Source organism: Colletotrichum chrysophilum (genome assembly GCF_026319265.1).
Source record: "Colletotrichum chrysophilum strain AFK26 chromosome Unknown scaffold_71, whole genome shotgun sequence".
NCBI lineage: Eukaryota > Fungi > Ascomycota > Sordariomycetes > Glomerellales > Glomerellaceae > Colletotrichum > Colletotrichum chrysophilum.
Genome location: NW_026517358.1, coordinates 86,435 through 100,157, shown reverse-complemented (window position 1 = coordinate 100,157; position 13,723 = coordinate 86,435). Strand labels below are relative to the sequence as shown.

The 13,723-nt window shown below is 54.1% G+C and overlaps 5 protein-coding genes across 5 annotated transcripts; 3 read left to right on the top strand and 2 right to left on the bottom strand.

Annotated features, from left to right (window-relative positions):
• Nucleotides 1-407: 407 nt before the first annotated feature.
• Nucleotides 408-1,141, bottom strand: COL26b_008252 (uncharacterized protein; the record flags this gene model as incomplete). Its single annotated transcript, XM_053181016.1, has 2 exons — nucleotides 408-1,010; nucleotides 1,061-1,141. 2 exons carry the CDS (start codon nucleotides 1,139-1,141, stop codon nucleotides 408-410), a joined length of 684 nt encoding a protein of 227 aa, XP_053035032.1.
• A 746-nt stretch (nucleotides 1,142-1,887) lies between these two features.
• Nucleotides 1,888-3,498, top strand: COL26b_008251 (uncharacterized protein; the record flags this gene model as incomplete). The annotated part of the gene is made up of 2 exons (XM_053181015.1): nucleotides 1,888-2,587; nucleotides 2,825-3,498. The coding sequence occupies 2 exons, from the start codon at nucleotides 1,888-1,890 to the stop codon at nucleotides 3,496-3,498; spliced, it is 1,374 nt and encodes a 457-aa protein (XP_053035031.1).
• A 2,346-nt stretch (nucleotides 3,499-5,844) lies between these two features.
• On the top strand, nucleotides 5,845-6,462 carry COL26b_008250 (uncharacterized protein; the record flags this gene model as incomplete). The annotated part of the gene is made up of 1 exon (XM_053181014.1): nucleotides 5,845-6,462. One exon carries the CDS (start codon nucleotides 5,845-5,847, stop codon nucleotides 6,460-6,462), a length of 618 nt encoding a protein of 205 aa, XP_053035030.1.
• Nucleotides 6,463-10,970: 4,508 nt separating this feature from the next.
• On the top strand, nucleotides 10,971-11,699 carry COL26b_008249 (uncharacterized protein; the record flags this gene model as incomplete). Its single annotated transcript, XM_053181013.1, has 1 exon — nucleotides 10,971-11,699. The coding sequence occupies one exon, from the start codon at nucleotides 10,971-10,973 to the stop codon at nucleotides 11,697-11,699; it is 729 nt and encodes a 242-aa protein (XP_053035029.1).
• Nucleotides 11,700-12,314: 615 nt separating this feature from the next.
• On the bottom strand, nucleotides 12,315-13,418 carry COL26b_008248 (uncharacterized protein; the record flags this gene model as incomplete). Its single annotated transcript, XM_053181012.1, has 1 exon — nucleotides 12,315-13,418. The coding sequence occupies one exon, from the start codon at nucleotides 13,416-13,418 to the stop codon at nucleotides 12,315-12,317; it is 1,104 nt and encodes a 367-aa protein (XP_053035028.1).
• Nucleotides 13,419-13,723: the final 305 nt, after the last annotated feature.

Sequence of the window (13,723 nt, the reverse complement as noted above, 5' to 3'; positions counted from 1 at the left end):
GGCAGCAACAGTGAATCGATAGTGCGATACGATAGGCCAGGATCGATTTTGCTGGATAGTGGGGGTTCACGACTGTTGCTTGGCCAGTGATATCATTCTCAGCGTCGACGTGGGCGGGGTCGCTTCCAGCAAAGGAGGGGCAGCTCTGCTGAGAGGCCCCTCACCCCGCCAGGGGCATCGCATACCGCCTCAGCGCAGGGAATGCTGGCGAATCATTGCGGGGCTGGGGAGCTCGTGTTAACGCACTGTTTGGTGCAGTCTCAATCTGGCTGGCGATACAGTATTCATCCAGTTGGCTTACTGTCACTCGAACTTCTGGTGTTGGTTCATCATCTACTTGCATTCAAGGGGCCACCTCGATTGATCCTATTCAACTTTGATACTCATTCACCAAATAGGTGCATCGTCTACAGCAGGTTGTCCGCCCAAGCCTCGTCCTCGTCCGTCTCGGTCAACGGTGTCTCCTGGGCGCTGCCGTCCCCCCGTCTCCATGTCAATCCAAAAATGGCCTCCCTGTAGTACTTGGCTTCGGCAATGCTCTCGAGGATGTCCTCCTTGGCCTGGTGCAGCCCCTGCTTGACAGGCACGTTGTCCAACACTTGCGTCGGGGCCCACCGTTTCGCCGCCTCCTTGATGGAACTGACGTCCAAGATGCGGTAGTGAAGGTGGTCCATGACCTTCCGGTACGGCTCCTTGACCAGGAATGACCGGTCAGCATGCACGCTGTTGCCGGCTAGTATCGCCGTCCGCTTCTCCGGGACGTGCCGCTTGACGTACGCCAGAAGCTCGTCCGCCGCTTGCTCCGGCGTCGTTGTCGACTTGATGACCGCCGCGGTCAGGCCGCTGTTTCCGTGCGTCCTGGTGCACCAGTCGTCCATCTGTGCCATGCGTTCCTCTGACTGGTGGACCACGCAGCCCCAGCCCTCAGAGTCAACGACTTCTAGGTTGCCAGTTGTGATGATGCAGAAGATCTCAATGATTTCCTCCTTGTCCGGGTCCAGGCCGGTCATCTTGGAGATGTGTTAGCCGGGTTCTGTTTCTTCAGACTGGTCAGACTCACCTCACAGTCGATCCAGACAAGAGGACCGTCCGATGCGGACTGCATCTTGGGTGCGAGCGCTTTGGGTCTGAGAAAGTCCATGGTGGTTGCTGCTGACTGATTCTCTCATGTAAGATTCCTGGCTTCCGGTTGTTCGCGTGACTTAGACGGCCTGAAGGTATTCGCGAAATCTCTTTCTGCAGTAGATAGGCAAGGTAGGCTAGGCCGAGAAGCACTAGGTAAGGTATAGAAAGGACTGCAGCAGGTGGGGTCGAACCGGGACAGCTCCAAACGGTCAAGTGTGGCTGCCCGCATCGTTACATCACTACAGTGGCGCACGAGGCATCTGGCGATCGGGTGGCAGCACTTTTCCACTGAAAGTGACACTTTCATGCCAGGCCAGGTCTTCCCGACTCACCGCCAGAGCCAGAGGGGGAAGCTGCCACCCCGCCATCTCAAACGCGGAGCGTAGCTTCTTGTTGCGCTTTCTTAGATAAGATAACGATAGATAAGATAAGCCCGGCCCGGATACCGGATACCGGGCGCTTCAAATGCGAGACCGTTGATTGGCCAGACGCCGCAGATCACCTCGCTTGGCAATGCGATCCGACAGCTGTAAACCGTCATTGCTCTTTCCCTTCTTCACTCATCCATGCTTATCTGCCTTACCTATCGTGACCGTGTTGGACCTTCCTCGTTTCCTCGACATCAGAGACTACACCGTCCAGCACCAGCTACATAAACCAGAGATTGAATTAGCACCCGTGAAGTCACAAGGTCAAGGGGCCAAGCTCATCCAGAACCAGTGTCCGTCGAGCTACTTGGCGTCCTTCGACAAAGAATCCAAAATGTCATCCATCAAGAAGTCGGGCTCGCCCGTTGCAGTGCCCGCAGAACCCACGATTGTGCCGCCAGAGAAACCTCCAATGTCCGATTCGCCACCGCGCATCCTCATCATCGGCGCCGGCTCAAGAGGCCAGGCATATGCCACCGCAACAGAGACATCCAGCAACGGTGTTGTGGCCGCCGTTGCTGAGCCCATCGCCTATAAGTGCCAAACGTTCGGCCGGAGATATATCTGGGGCTCTAGTCCTCCACAAGAAGGCCAACAGTTCGCGGGCTGGACCGAATTCGTATCATACGAGACGAACCGCCGTGAGAGAGAAGCCGCCGGCGAGACGGTACCACCTGGGGTCGACGCCATCTTCATTTGTGTCCTGGATGAGATGCACCGCGACGTCGTGGTTGGAGTTGCTCCGCTTGGCCTGCACGTGATGTGCGAGAAGCCTCTAGCAACGTCTCTGGAAGACTGTCTCGACATGTACACGGCGCTGAAACCTCCTGCTGGCCAGGAACCCAAAAATGTCTTCTCCATCGGCCATGTCCTCCGCTACAGCCCGCACAACATGCTGCTTCGCAAGTTGCTGCTGGAAGAACGTGTCATTGGCGACATTCTCAACATCGTCCACACAGAACCGGTGGGCTGGTGGCACTTTACCCATTCCTACGTCCGCGGCAATTGGCGGAACGAGAAAACAACTGCCCCAAGTTTGCTAACCAAAAGCTGTCACGATATTGATCTCCTCCTATGGCTTCTCAGTGCCCCGATAAAAGCCGGACAGGGGACACCTCATCTTCCGTCCACCGTATCTTCAAACGGCTCGCTTCAGCTTTTCAGAAAGAGCCGTAAACCTGCAGCAGCAGGAAACGCAACCAATTGTCTGTCCTGCCCGTTAGGTGACAACGGATGCAAGTACTCGGCGAAGAATATCTACCTTGGTCCAGACCTCAAAGGTTTGGCATCGGGGAACACTGACTGGCCCGTCAGCATTGTGCTCCCCGAAATCGAGGACTTCGGGACCGCTTCCGAGCGAAACAAGGTGCTGGCTTCGAAGCTTGCGGAAGACTATGACGATTCGACCCCGAAAGAAGTTGTCTCGTCGCGGAACTGGTTTGGCCGATGTGTGTTTGATGCAGACAACAACGTTTGCGATGAACAGACGGTGACCATGAGCTGGGACGACGTTGCAGCCGAATCTGAAGCGCCTAAGCTCTCCAAGTCAGCTACACTCCATATGGTTGCGCACACAAAGAAAATCTGCGAGAGATATACGCACGTTTATGGCGTCGATGGCGAGATTTACGCCGATTCCCGCACCATCACCATCGAAGACTTCAACACTGGTACCACTCAGACCTATCACCCGACGATTGAGGACGCTGGCCACGGTGGCGGTGACAAGGGACTTGCGCGCCAGTTCATTCTGGCTGTTGACCGCGTGAAGAACCACGGTTGGACCGCCGAAAGAGCGCAGAATGAGTATATCGGGTGCACCCTGGAAGAAGTAATCCGGTCGCACGCCATGGTTTTCGCGGCAGAAGAGGCTAGGACGGGCAAGAAGGTCGTTGACTGGGAGCCTTGGTGGGCAAGTAAGGTTGCCAACACGGGCAACGCTTGAATCAGCTTGCTCTCGGGGAAGACTTCCGTTGTCGTTCTCGGCCAACATCGCCGCCTCTGGCCGATGTGTTGAATACCCAGGACGCCAGGACAGAGGCACGACCATGTAGGAATTGCTCCCGAAGTTGTGCAAAATCAAAGACTGCTATCATGCCGCCGTGTCGGGGACACGTCGCCGACGGTTTCTCCCCGACATGAGTCTCTCGAGCATCAAACTAGCTCTGCGTTGCCAAAGAACGGTGTGAAGGAACGCGTGTGCGCCCCTGCTCTATCGATATTTCATGTGCAGACGTTGGGTTGCCACCAAAGTCATCTCATCTTGCGTCTCATATAGTATGGAATGAGAGTTTATGGCCTGTCTGTCCCAACCGCGGCGAGCTCTGTGGCAGTCGTTGGGGTGAATGGTCAGCTGAATATTGCACTGTTGCTGTTGCGGCATAACCGCTGAGGGGCAGGCCAGACAACGTTGACAACTCGCAAGATCGTCCTCATTGCGCGATCTCATCTTCTGACGATTTCAAGACCTCGAAGACGCCCAGTTTTCTAAACCCTCCCCGGCGGTCTCGTCCGCGCCAGACTTTATGTCCAGACAATATCATCAGATATGGCGGGCTCTTCATCCAGTCGCATCTTGAGCCCAGAAGCTTGAGCACTGGCGCTTATTTATCGATCCTCGGACAGCGTTCAGAGGCAGCACGATTCGATTTTGGCGCGCCTGCTCCCCGTCAAGGTTATGAGCTGGATATTGATGTCCATCTCCGCGATGATCACTGGCAACGGCCGTCCCCGCCGGTCTCTCTCCCCGTCATTGGCAGCAAAGCGATTCTGCCGGGGAGGTTGCCGGCACAGGACATGTCGAATCAATACGGAGCACTCGTTTTCGGGAAAATTGCTTTTGTGTCGTTGAGGCCAAAGGTTGGCGGCTCTGAGAGGCAATGTCTCGAGCCGTTGCAGGCCGTGGTTTGGAACAGTTCCAGAATCTGTCGGCCCTTCCCCGAAGTTCGGATCAGATTGTGCCAAACTGGACCACAATATCTGACAGCCAGGCATATGTCATCTAATTCGCGATTGTTTTCATCGTCAGATCACAGATAATGTGTAATTGAATGCGGAATTTCTTTCACGCAATCCAAAAATCCGTCGAAAGCCGCACCATCTTGGCTCGAAAACAATACGATGTGTGCACAGCATCCATAACACCGCAGGCCATAGTGCCGGTTTGTTAGATGAGCTCCGACGGAGCCAGCCGCCGGTGACATGAGTCGCTCGACTCGGTCCCAACGACGCGACTCCTCGCGAACTCCGGTCTGACGGGTTCATCGGGGAGCGCGTATCCACTGCCAAGCTGAAGCAATATGAACCCCAAAGTCTATTCCCCCATATGCTGAAGACTCCCCGACTCAAACAACGAGAAGTGCCGCTTGCTAGCTTCCCCGAAGCTCAATTACATAGTGCCGCCCAAGCGCCAAGCGACAGCTCCAGAAACCATGACCCGTTTCACAGGAGCTCCCCCTCACCATTGGTGAAGCCATCCCTGCCGCGGCCTGCACGTCGAATCCCAATTCCCAAAACGCCAGAAAAATGTTGAGATAGCGGCGGCACCTTGCCGCGGGGTAGTCAGCCACTGGGCTAACGGCTCCTCAGTTTTGTGCGCCGCGGTACTGCAAGGCTCGGGGTCTGATTCCTTCTGCACATTGAAAGTGCGCTGGGCGGCAGAGTGGCGTCAGCACTTGGACGAGACGAACCTTGTCCTCTCCCAGCCTCCGTCTCGACTTCAACCAGTTGAGCTGAGCCAAGCACGAGACATGCGGCCATCTCCAAAACTTCTGCGGCAAACAAGACGCGCAGGATGCAGCTATTCGTCTTGTGTCAGCTGAGAGGACAACAATGAAGACACACATTGGATCTAAAGCAGTGCCAGCTGGCTAGGGAGGAGCGAAGACACACCGCACCGCGTCGGCGAGTGCCCCCGAGGTCCCGTGCGCCGCAAAAGGCAACGGCCGTAGCATATGCACAACCTGCAGCTGCCTTCATAAAAGACCCCTCCGTCCCATCCCACCTTCTTCCAATCGCAACTCAAAGAAACCGAGGACGGCATTGATTAGTCTTCTCTCGCTGAACATATCAGACGATTCTCCGTCTCCGAACCAACCGAGGAAGCTTTCAATCTCGAAGAATAAGAACCCCTTAGACGCGCACGTCACTTTCGCTCCGTCCACTCGCAACCCACGCTTCTCCCCGTCAGACCTGTCACCGAACCTTGCGCCCTCCCTGCGTCCTAGCTCCGAACACTGGCTTCGAGTCTTGGCACCTTCACCAAAAGAGCACAAGCACTGCCGCCGCAACCATGTCGTCTTCCGGAGCCCCTCCCGCACCGTCCGCCGACGAGCTGCCGTTCGGCCCGGTCTCTCGCCACATCACAACCCACAACGAGCAAGGCCGCGCCGTCTTCTCGGATGCCTTCCCGGTCCACGTCACCCCGGACCCGCTGCCCAACATGTACTTCCACACCTGCTTCACCACCCCGGGCCAACCAATCAACATGGACGGCGAGCAAGACCTGACGGCCTACTCGGCCAACCACCCGCGCATGCCCACGCTCCACCTCCCCTCGGGCAGCGTCCTGCGCGTCGTCGACTTCGGCCCGCACACGGGGCCTATGATGCACCGCACCGAGTCGCTCGACTACGGCATCGTGCTCAAGGGCGAGGTCGAGTGCCACCTCGACGACGGGGCGATGCGCACGCTGAAGGAGGGCGAGATCATGATCCAGAGGGGGACGATGCACGGCTGGAAGAACGCGACGGATCAGTGGGCAAGAGTCATCTTCTGCCTGCAGCCTGCGAAGCCGGTCGAGGTCAATGGCGAGGAGATGAAGGATGATATTCCGTTTATGAAGGTCAGCCCGGAGAGGCAGGCGGATTATGAGAAGTTTATGGCGGAGCAGGCTGCCAAGAAACAGTGAGGCGATTGCATCTGGATGGGGTGGATGAAAAGATGGTGGCTTTTGTGCCTACGCATGACTATAAGAGTATGAATATAAAGCATCAAGACAACTGAGCTGTCGAGACAATGCGGGATCACCTGTGGGAGACTCACATGAGATTTCCGTAAGTCACCTGATGATGATCTGCCCAACAGTGCTCAATTGCACAGATGAACAGAGACTCGTATGTATGTATATATAAGAACCCAATGCCAATGAGAACTCATCGACCAACAGAATCAGATCTTCCTAAATGTCCTTTTCTCAACACATGACATTTACGAGCCTAGCTGTGTACCCCTGAGCTCCATTTGTCAGTGTAAGAAGCCGACCATCGCAGTATCCTAGAGTTCATCTTCGTCGATCACTGCCCATCCCTCATAGATGATGTGACTGTATATTCGGTGAAACGATCCCCGCGCACGTCTAATGAGGGTGTTGGCTCTCGAATTTGGGAACTAGAACGTATGTACAAGCGCAATGGGTTGTTCTTCAATGTAAGCAAGGGTCGTTTACCAACGATTTTTGGCCCCCTTTCTTTGAGGAAGTTAGAGGCCGGGATTATATAGGCACCCAGACCTTGTCGGAAGCGGCGATTGTTCATATATCTAAGTCGGTTATTGTAGTCTGACAGAAGTAGAGAAATCAAATACGGACCCTGGTAGCTGCGTTGTGCTTGAATATCAACCTCTTGATCCTCATTAAGCATCGGTAACCAAGGCGAACTATGACTACCAAAAGACGTCACAATCTACTACCCCAACTGCCACAGACGCAAACAGACGTCCACCATCGTCTACTTCGGTATATTCTTGTCAGATACAGTCTATTCAATGCGGTCTGCGATGCTTGCTTGCCTGGTGTCATCCGGACAGGATGCCTAGAGTAAACCATGTCCCGTCTATAGTGATAGCATAAAGAGGTTCCTAGTGTTCTTCAGAATACCCACGGGTGCACAATTTGCATGCGTGTCACGAAAATTGAACCGGCCGCTGGTTTAAGTTTCAGTCGTTGGTCTGTTGATGCGTCGACGCGTTGCTGGCCCTAGCAACTGAGCTGTCAACCGGGGAGGCAGCGATTCCTGAGATCTCGAACTTGAAATGGTGAAAAACCCCTCTCAGTACGCGAGTATATATTTACACAGTGGGCTGGGCGATTTGGACTTGAACAACAATAAGTCAGACAAGTCCGGCAGTCATCTCTCTCGGTAGCAAAACACAGAGGCTTCTGTGACCAACGACCGTGTCTAGCCTTGAGCCTCATAAGCAAGGCCATTTCTGGGTTTGCGAGGCACTCGGTCTTTTCCGTCGCCGCTAGTTACCGTGCTTTCACCAATTATTTGAAGGCGTATTCTTATCGAATGTACTGTCTTTTCAATACAGCTCTTCTCTAGTATGAGTCCTAAATCTAGAACAAACGCCTCACTCGGTAGGATCTGACTTGCCAAGCAACTGCAACTCAGAAGAGAATTCGAGGGACGAGCTCATTCGCTTGACTAGATCCAACATTTCTGTGTCGTCGGAGATTACTTATACCCTTACACTCGATACCGAACTACGGGAGCACGCGACGGTGTTCACATGACGTACCTGTGGGACTCGCGAAATTCCACGATACTTTGAGTCCGTTTAAACATGTTGTCTTTTGGTGTCACTGGATCTCCAGAGAATTCAAATTGGTCGTGGTTCGCAACCTGCTGACTACGGCGCCGACCCGAAGACCAGTAACTATTACGTCTTAGCTGCCTCCTAGGAGTGAACGCCGCACCTATCCGTCTCTCGCCGTCCTTTAGTGCATATACTTATTTATTCGGTGTTGTGATCAGTCATTCTGTGTGCATTATCTTTAATACCCATAGATAAACAGGAATATTTATCTATCCTTTTAGACCTTCTACATCATCACTAATAGACACATCTCAGCACTTAAACAAACGTCAGACTACAGCTTATATTGGAATTTTGCTTTATTTGATTATCTTTGGATTCTCTAGATCTTTATACGAATAGTTTAAATACACCTATAAATCTTTTTGGTGTAAAGTAAAGCAGAATTTTGAGCTGTGGCACTATATAAAGTCAAAACCAGACAAGTTGCGTGTAGCTTGTGTTAAAGCTTGCATGTGGTCTCCCTAAATAAGTTTAGGGCTAACGACTTCAATATTCACTAGATGGAGCGTGCGACCTACTTATAAAGTAGCTGAGTAGCAGATTCAAGGAGGTAATCGAACGTGAAGGTTGGTCAGTGTCCTATGTTCATGTCACTGGCTCACTTAGTACCTTTGGTCTTTGACTAATCTAAATGGAATGTCTTCCTGTCATAACCTGTAGCAATAGTACACATGTACGCCTTTTGCAGTCCGTCATTTTACGTTGTTGATTGGCTCACATAACATAGATCCAGTATCTTACATCCGCTACTATCTTGCAATGGCTCATGGAGTATCGCTCCGTGCTCTCTACCGCTCTGGTATCTGAACTTTCCTGGATTTGATTCCATACGACCAAGGAACACTCAAAGAAGCCTTGTCACATGCCATTTTGGTGTAGAATAATTCAATTGAAAGGTTTCACAAGAGTAGTTAAATAGGCTATATCAAGCTGCAAAGCAAACGAACTGTATTGCTGTGTCAAAGCCTAGGTTGATCGAATCAATGAACTTAGAAGCTGATTCAGGGTTGAAGTCACCAACGCATGTCACCGGTGAACCACTGATTGATCGACTCAATTGGGTTGACCGAGCCGCGAATGTTGGCCTTAAGACTCTGGACAAGGCATCGGTTCGTAGATATGTAGGATGAACAAACCTTGGCACACGATTTGGTTAGCTGCTAGCGGGAGTTTTCTTCTGTTTCTTGCTGCATAGTGCGGCGAGATTCTCCACATGCCCCTTTTGCAGTCCCTCATCATCATTAGTTGAGGATACAGCTCCCGTATTCGATCACCAATCTCCTCCAGCCTTGGCTGTCTCACTGCGGCGCATTTTAGTCTTACAGTTTTCTCTTTATCATGTCTCCATTGGGCCTTACTCTGAACCACGCTGCGAGAAACATTTACGATTGTTCTAGTGTTGGGTAGGCATGTCACCCGAGAACTCTTCACCATAGCGTTTGGAACTAATAATTTACGGACCCGCGTAGGATATCAAAATCGATGGACGATTACTGGAGAACTTGAGTTGCGTGCTGATTCAATTGATCCGAGCACACTCAGCACACGTATGAATGAATGGGACATTCGTGGCGCTGTGGCTTGCTCTTCTGTGGCGTCCACCAAGATCACCTCGCCGTGGATTTGTCCAAGAATGACGCAGTGCTCAAGATGGGAGCCACTTCAGCTAGCCACGATTCCCGGCGGCGACGTAAAATCAGCCGGCAAGAGGACTAGTATCTGACCACGGGCGGGGGCTCCTTGGTTGGGGCGCCTGTTGGGAAGAGGGACAAGGAAAAAGCAAGGGTTAAAAATGACCGGACCACAGGGAAAAGAACCGGCTTGCAAAAGAAAGCCATCTGAATCAGATATCACATTGTGTGTTTACTCGATGTTGATTTATGAGACAATACAAGGCCGTCTGTTCACATTGTGCTACCGTCAGTGCTCATATCGTGGTAGTGGACAATGGCTAGACTGTATCCAGTACCACTGCCACTGTCTTGGGATAACGACCGCGGCCGATAGACCTGGCTGTCTTTCTTTCCATGCGCCTGTTGACCGAGTCCTTCCTTTTGGGTGTTTCAACCAGACAGCCGCCGTTGTTATCAGCGGCCGGAGCAATACGCGTACCTTGCTCAAAGGACGGTGGTTCTATGGTTGGTGGCACGGTCGCGACTTCGCGGCTAACGCCTAGGTGGCCGGCCCCTGGCAGCGCCTGCCAAGAGAAGAGGCAGATCCACGCTGGAGGCCCCGAAGCATGCCGGTGTCATGGTGATTCTAACATCTTGCCTAAGGATGGTGATCTCATGAAGCAAGAAGCAGGTGATGTTGGATGAAAAGACCAGGCCCTGATGTCGTGGGCGAATGGGCGAGCTTCCCAAGTACTTAGTAAGGCACCTACCTAAAGCACGGGGATAGAGTTATCGTCGGGCCGCCGCCCCCAGCGGCGCTTGATACGGAGTTTAGCCGAGTTCGCCCGAACGCGTCTGAGGTGGTGGTCTGATCACCTGATTTAGGGGGATACATCAGCAGCACAGCTGACGTGACGGACCGCAGCAGAGAGTCATCAGTCATCGCTCCAACAAGGTTCCCCTCCGAAAGCCCAGAAAGAAACAGCCCAAAGGTGACAGATCTCAACGCCGCCTTGCTTATTCTCGCAATATCTATCAGATCAACATTGTGCCCCCAGTGGGTGCGTCCCCGCCCGCAAGGCAAGGCAAGGCAAGGCAGCCCTCGTATCCACTACCCCGAGTACAACTGCGCTGTACCCCTGATCCACCCCGAGAAAGTGGGTCATCCACGGACCGTGAAGCAAAAAAAAAAAAAAAATTGGACATGCCGTTCTCACTTCCGTCTTCATCTCATCTCAACAAACAACTCCCTCTCACAAACAGCAACCTCGTTGTCCAACGACCGCGGCCTCCGTCGTCAGTCGACACCTCGGTCGCACTCACTACAACGAGCGCCTTCTTCTTCCCCGTCGCTGACCACGACGGCCACGGCCACGCGCACAACTACACGCAGCTCCTGCTGCCCACGCAAACCGCGACCTTCACCCAGCCGCCGCAACCGCAACCGCAACCGCCGCCGCCACCACAGCAGCAGGAGCAGAAGCCCAGCATGCCTCGACGCGCTGCTCCGGAACCCAAGCCGCGCAAGCCGCAGTACTCCCCGGAGAAGCGCGCGCGCATCGCCGTCCTCTCGGAGCTGGGCATGTCGCTCAAGGAGATCTCCATCAAGGAGGACGTCCCCGTGTCCTCCATCAAGGGCATCGTCACGCGCTACCGCCTCCAGCAGGCCGGCCGTGACCGCCCCCGCCCCGGACGCCCGCGCATCCTCTCCGACCGCGACGTCAAGACCGTCCTGCGCGTCCTCAAGGAGAAGCCCGACATCTCGTACGCCGAGCTGAAGCGCGACGCCAACCTCACCTGCGCCACCAAGACCCTCGTGCGCTATCTGCAGATGGAGGGCATCAAGCCCAACAAGCCGCCCCCGGGCGACTCCGAGGAGGAGGCCTCGAGGATGCGCGTGCTGGCTGAGCCTGAGCCTGCCGACGAGGAGTGAATGGCCCACGAGAGAGCCAGTTCTTCACGAAGCAAGCCGAGTCTGAGGATGAGTCGTCGTGCAAGCGATGAGATTCATCGGGCTTGGGCTTGGGATTATGAGTGGCAACTTCTTATGAGACGGACGACTTGTAAGCGACGCTTGCGGGAGAGTCACACGTGCATGAGCTGATGAGTATGACAGAATGAATATGATTACCGAAAGGCGAGGAGCAGGGAGTTGGGCGTTACCGCCACCATGCCGGGGGTTCACCCCAGGCGATTGAGTTTTGAGGAGCAGCATCATTAGCGAGAGCGCAGCCGCGAACAGGACCGGCAGACGGTGTACAGAACGTCAGCTTCAATTGCTTCAATTCCAACAACCCTTCGACTTTCCTGCGCATGCGCGATGAGGCGCATGCTGAGTAGATCCCGCATGAGCGGCTCTGCGCTGGTCAGAGGAGGGGCTCTCATAACCATCTGACGTCAACTCATCTGATGGACAATGGTCTTGGGAGGATGTGTATCGAATAGACGAACCAAAAGACAGAATTATGGCTACAAATCAACCAAGTATTAAGAGATTCATCAAAAAGAAAGAACCCCGCTCACTCACCTAGTTATTCGTGTCCTTCGGTCACATTAACTTGTCGACATGAGCCAGGTAGGTCATGCCGCCTTTCTCCTGAGAGCGATCCTTGGGCAACATACCTTGAATCTTAGCCCTCACTCTCCACATCCCCCAATCCACATCAACGACCCTGCGATCAATAAACACCAACCGGCCGCCCTCCCTCACAGCCCCGCAAAACACCTTGACCCAGTTGACCTCCCCGTCAACCTCCCACTCGTCCACCTCCCAGTCACACAGCTGCCAGCCCGGCGGCCGCACATACTTACCGCCGCTCCGCAGGCCCGCGATGACCAGGTCCTGCAGCCGCAGACAGCGGCTCATCTCCGCCGCGCCGCGCCGGATGCCGTCGTCCTCCGGCTTGCCACGGGAGCCGCGGTGCCCGCGCCCGTACGACCGCAGGTCGAGGAACACCGTCTCCAGCTGCGGCATGACGCTCCAGTCCACCTGCAGCATGCTCGCGCCGGCCTCCACGAAGAACCGCATCCCGAAGCCGATCTTGGGCTCGGGGTTGCGCCGCAGGCGGAGGCGGAACCAGGGGTCGTTGGGCACGCTGTGGAACATCAGGTGGCGCGGCAGCTCGCACATCTGCATTTCTGCTGTCGGTGCTGGAGGGTGGTCGAGCTTGTCTTGTTGTTCTACGGGGTCATACTCACCAAAGACCAGGCCGCCGTGTGCCATGTACTTACCTATATCATCGTCGGGCGCTCGTGGGAAGATTTGGTGATAACATTGAAGTCGGGTTCGCTCCAGGTCTTTCAGAGCCCAGTCCATGGCCGCAGGAAAACGTGACTTGAGTTCTTCGATGGTTCGACATGGGATATTATTTTTCAGAGGGAACGAGACGTGGTCCCCCTCGCGATGCACGTTACCAGACACGAAAGTCCCTTGACCGCCATTAACTCCCCGGGTGTAGACTTCGGTCCTCTGTAGATCATACGCGGCGTTCACTGGGTCGTTTCCGTGAGAACAGACGCCCCATTCTGGGACAAATAGAGCAAAGACACAGGGGCTGCTGGTCGAGAGAAGTTCTATCAAGACGTTGTGCTGGAGTTCGACTGGGAGGTTAGTTAGTCGGTCAATGACAGAAGGGCTAGGAAAGCCGGCCATGGTCGATATTTGCTTCTCTCGGCAGGTACTCAACCATAACGAGGCTGAGGCTAAATGTCGAGGCTGATTTAGTGAGGTAATCCAAGGCCTCTTATACCCCAGATATTAAATTCTCCTTGATTCTTGTCACAGCGTGGTCGATCACGGCCTGGCCCGCTTCTTTGTTCTCTATGCCACCACAATGCCCCAGTTCTTCAGCCTGAGAACAATGCCATTGAAACTCGGGCCTTGACCCTCGAGACCTGTAGGCCTGGACCTGATCAAAGCCTCGAGCAGTGCGGGCCAACCAACTTGTTCTTGCCTCT